This window comes from Camelina sativa, chromosome 6, assembly GCF_000633955.1.
Source record: "Camelina sativa cultivar DH55 chromosome 6, Cs, whole genome shotgun sequence".
NCBI classification, from domain to species: Eukaryota; Viridiplantae; Streptophyta; class Magnoliopsida; order Brassicales; family Brassicaceae; genus Camelina; species Camelina sativa.
The window spans coordinates 23,096,774-23,100,809 of NC_025690.1; the positions used below are offsets into that span (position 1 = coordinate 23,096,774).

At 37.8% G+C, this 4,036-nt stretch overlaps 2 protein-coding genes across 3 annotated transcripts in view; both read right to left on the bottom strand.

Moving 5' to 3' along the window:
- LOC109124409 (AP2-like ethylene-responsive transcription factor At2g41710) overlaps positions 1–2,407 on the bottom strand; it is a 4,051-nt gene extending 1,644 nt beyond the window's left edge. Inside the window, exons 1-7 of one of the 2 annotated variants that reach the window (XM_010519364.1) lie at positions 1,973–2,407; positions 1,442–1,524; positions 1,284–1,292; positions 1,103–1,191; positions 860–933; positions 729–779; positions 329–390 (exon numbers count right to left, since the gene is read on the bottom strand). In XM_010519364.1, coding sequence (XP_010517666.1) covers positions 329–390; positions 729–779; positions 860–933; positions 1,103–1,191; positions 1,284–1,292; positions 1,442–1,524; positions 1,973–2,208 — 604 coding nt within the window. In that variant the 5' untranslated portion in view covers positions 2,209–2,407. Of the gene's footprint in view, positions 1–328; positions 391–728; positions 795–859; positions 934–1,102; positions 1,192–1,283; positions 1,293–1,441; positions 1,525–1,972 lie in introns of both variants that reach the window. The other variant, XM_010519363.1, reaches the window with a different exon arrangement.
- The window catches only part of LOC104793089 (pentatricopeptide repeat-containing protein At2g41720), a 4,386-nt gene continuing 3,312 nt past the window's right edge, over positions 2,963–4,036 (bottom strand). Inside the window, exons 7-10 of the mRNA XM_010519366.1 lie at positions 3,711–3,843; positions 3,494–3,598; positions 3,257–3,377; positions 2,963–3,144 (exon numbers count right to left, since the gene is read on the bottom strand). Of these exons, the coding sequence (XP_010517668.1) occupies positions 3,077–3,144; positions 3,257–3,377; positions 3,494–3,598; positions 3,711–3,843 (427 nt within the window). The 3' untranslated portion in view covers positions 2,963–3,076. The remainder of the gene's footprint in view (positions 3,145–3,256; positions 3,378–3,493; positions 3,599–3,710; positions 3,844–4,036) is intronic.

A 4,036-nucleotide genomic window follows, 5' to 3' on the forward strand; every position in this document is an offset into this window, starting at 1 on the left:
TGCCACGAAGGACGCCAAGGTTTGGCACCTTGTATGGTTCTGTTGCCTGGGATGTGTGTTCCAGTGTTTTAAGCTCAGTACCAGCATCTTCCACTTTTGCATCCTCTGATGCTTTTGATGAAGATTCTGGTTGACGGGTTTTGTTGACTCCCCACCATTTTATGTATCCTGTTAGATCGATCTTTCTTTCCAGACAAAAGCTACCTAGAAAGTCACCTTCTGTTCCTCGATCATCACCTGCCCCTGTTATTATAATGATAATGAGTTTTACATGGTTTAATGCAAGCACACATTTGTTCCAATCACGTCAATGTTGTTAGTAACTCACCGTAATGAATGTTACTGAAGTATTCAGGTCCAGGCATACGACTGGCTGATGCATCCCATCGACTGGTTGGGAATTGGAAAGACAGCAGAAATGTATATCAGGTATGAATGTTAATTTTGACAAAGAAAGGTTAAAAAGACAAAACGAAAGAGTGCTACATCCAAAACAGTGAAGATAGCTTTTCCCTATCCCTATACCTAAGAGTAGCATGTAGACTTTTTATATGAAATCAACTAGTGATAGTCGACCATGTGTGAATTAATCAAACAGTGATGATCCACAATGTTTCACTAAAGAACTTTCCGTATAGGCATTCACACAAACATAATCACTCTTAAAACCAAAGTTATCGGACAAAACAAAGAAATGGGAACTTAAGCCAATTGTTGGTCCAGTTTACCTTTGAAGTCCACGATATTTCGCGATTCCCCTTGAGAAACCGCTGCTTTTTCTGCCAAAGGGATACCTAAAGAGTATTAGCAATAAATGGTTCTTAGAAGAAAAATATATTATTTTTAAGTACATACGCACCTACGTAGAGATGCAAGGTATTCTTCCCTCGAGAGACTTTGCATTTCTTCTAAATCCCTGGTATAATCAGTCACCTACGAGAATGAAATATGTAAATGCATGTAGCTAAAAACTTGAGAAGGGTGACCCAGAAACACCTTCTTCCAATTATCATATATATTCATCATGAAAATGATTAAGAAATCCACAAGGTTGAAGAGTATAAACCGCAACTTATAAAGCATACTAGCGTAGCAATCTCACCGGAAAATTTATAAGTGTCCCAGGGCCCCAGTATTTCAAGGCAGCAAGGTCATAAGCTCTAGCAGCAGCCTCTTCATCATCATACGCTCCTGTCAAGTAAGAGTTGGATTCTTCAGTCAAAGATAATCAAATTTGATATGCAAAAAACATAATCAACACCTATATAAAGCCTTTAGCTTACCTAGATAAACTGGTGTGGCGATGTTTGCGTCAACCATGAAAGAAGATACAAAGGAAACAGAAAAGATCAGCTTTGATGCTCCAAACAAGAGAAAACTCATTGCAAATGACGAAAATAACTTAATTAATCGGATGCGTAGAAAAGAAAGGAAGAGAAACCTTGTTTTCCTTTCTTGTTCTGGTTTTGGTTCCAGGTACTCTTATCCCAAAGGTGAGCTTCATAACGACCTGTCCATCTATGTCTGTACTCAACAAATTAAACAAACAAAACGCATCAACCATCTCCTACTGCTAAGATGATACGACTGGAGGAAGCAATTTGATTGATTTCGGATCTACAAGGATCTATCATAAGAACACCAACACCCAACTCATTTCTTCTGATATATGACTAGTAAATTCAAACTATAAATTTATTACCAAACTTTGAAAACTCTTGCATTGTCTAGGAACAATTCACACCTCCACTACAGAATGATGTCTGGTATTCTTAAAAAAACTGATAATAGGTGAATAAAGTTCAGAACAATTAAACCGATTTCCAGATAACTCATCTCTAACCAAAGGCCATATCCACTTAATCTAATCAAAACACTCGCAATTCAAAATCAAACCTATACTTCAATCTCCTCAGCACCATCCTAAACCGACAATCCCGATTTGAAGGTAAATTAAAAAAAGTCACAGTACCTGGTGACTCCGCGGTATATAGAACTCCTTTTGCCAGCGGTACACGGCGGCATTTTACTAATACGCTCCTTAGCAGTACAACCTCTTTCCTTCTTCGCCTTCTTAAATCCTCTATACAACAACATCTGATCACTCGCCGCCACTGTCTCCGAGCTCTCTCCTCCTCCTCCTCCACCTCCTCCGCTACATCCTGCCTCTGTCTTAGGTCCGTGATCTGACGACGACACCGACGCCATGATCGGAGAACCTTTTTCCCCCAAAACCAAACCCTAGGCGCACTACGGCTAAGCAAAACGGAGCTTGTTACAGTAGAAGCAGAGAGAAAGAGAGAGAGAGAGTGAGAGAGAAATGCGAAAAAATTCAACTTTGACTCTTCCTTTTTCACCGAATACAATGATTTTGATTTTTGTTGAGTCTTTCTTCTTCTTTGGGCAAATCTAAACAACGGCAAAATATAAAATAAAAATTACGGAGGTCAAATTTACCATTACGTCCCGATTTTGTTTACCCCTTTTTTTAACGAAGCGGAAGATAACAAGTGCAACGGCTATGAACGGGGACGAGGGTGTTTAGGTCATTTAGCTGAATAGGTTTTTTTAAGCTGACGTGTAATAATTAGGTCCACGTGTACGTGATCTGTTTTTTGGGTTCCTGACTGACATTTTTAATGTGGAGTGTTTCCCAGCTCTCACCTCGTTCCAAGGAATATTCTTTGTAATGGTACACTCACATTGTTGTTTTTTTTCCTTTGTTTATCAATTCTTAGCTTACAGTGTTTTCTGAATTTTTCCTTTTTCTTATTCGTTTGATTCTTCATATTTGCTACCGTTGTAATGACTTACACATCGAATCATTCCGTTTTTTAAATTCATAATTCAAATTTTTTGAAATGATTGGTTGAATTGAATTTAATGTCTTGTTTCATTGATCCTATTTTCAATTCAATATGTAACTTTAGCCAAACAATTTTCAGTACTCCAAAACCCAAAATTATTTCGTTTTCTGAACCGAATTATCTTATTATTAGTAGCGGAGAGTACAAGTTTACAAACATCATATATATATAGTCAATGGGACTAAATTATATTATACATACATTGGAAACTACAACATTAATGTGCCTTCGTGTCTATGAAGTGGACTCGGATCTTCTCCTTTGTTTCTCACCGATTCTATGTAATAAGAATAACCAACAAAAACATGAAATGTGAGACACCAAATGCTAAATTGAAAAATCATGTGACAGAGTAATTGCTTTCGTATTATATTGCTCTCTCATCTCACCCAATTTTTGGCGTATTAGAGGTTCGAACTCTGTCCCAGCACTTCTTTCACCAAAGGAAATAATGTCACGATACATTTGGTTCGAGGGTTGAATACCAGCATCACTCATCCATTCTAAAACCTGCAAAACATTCAAGCCAGGCCAACCTTTATCTCTGAACCGCAAGAACTCGCTTGGTACTAATCATTGTTATCAATTGAAAACAATTTTGCAGGAGACAGAGAAATCAGTATTACCTCGATGTATTTCCTCCAGTTTCCAACAGCTAAAACTTGTTCCAGTAGTATTGCATAAGTCTTGAGATTGATTTCAACACCAGAGGCTATAATCTTATAGAACAGCTGCGTGTAAAACATTTGGTTTGGTTAAAATTTCTTGTTTCAATTCTATAAACAACAACTTAGGCAGAAAAAAAAAAGTCTAATTAGCAGATAAACTAAAAGTTTGTTGCACCTTCATCATTGCTTCTACTTTACCACTCTTCCCGAGAAGATGCAGCATCTGATTTGTTAACCCGATAGAAAGGGATGGCAGGTACGGATCCATCATTTGGATGAGGTCTATTGCTCTTTTCCATTCCTGCAAGCTGCAATGGTGAAAGAAGAAGGAATGATATATTGCTCTTTCTGTCTTCCGAGAAGGTTACTGTAATCTTTATTTAAACATACAACAACAACTTACGTGTTACAAGCCGAAAAAATCTCAAAGAAAACCGCGCCAGTGAAGGGGACTTCTTTTTCCTGCATCAAATCCATCAGGACAAAGACATTTGACGGTTG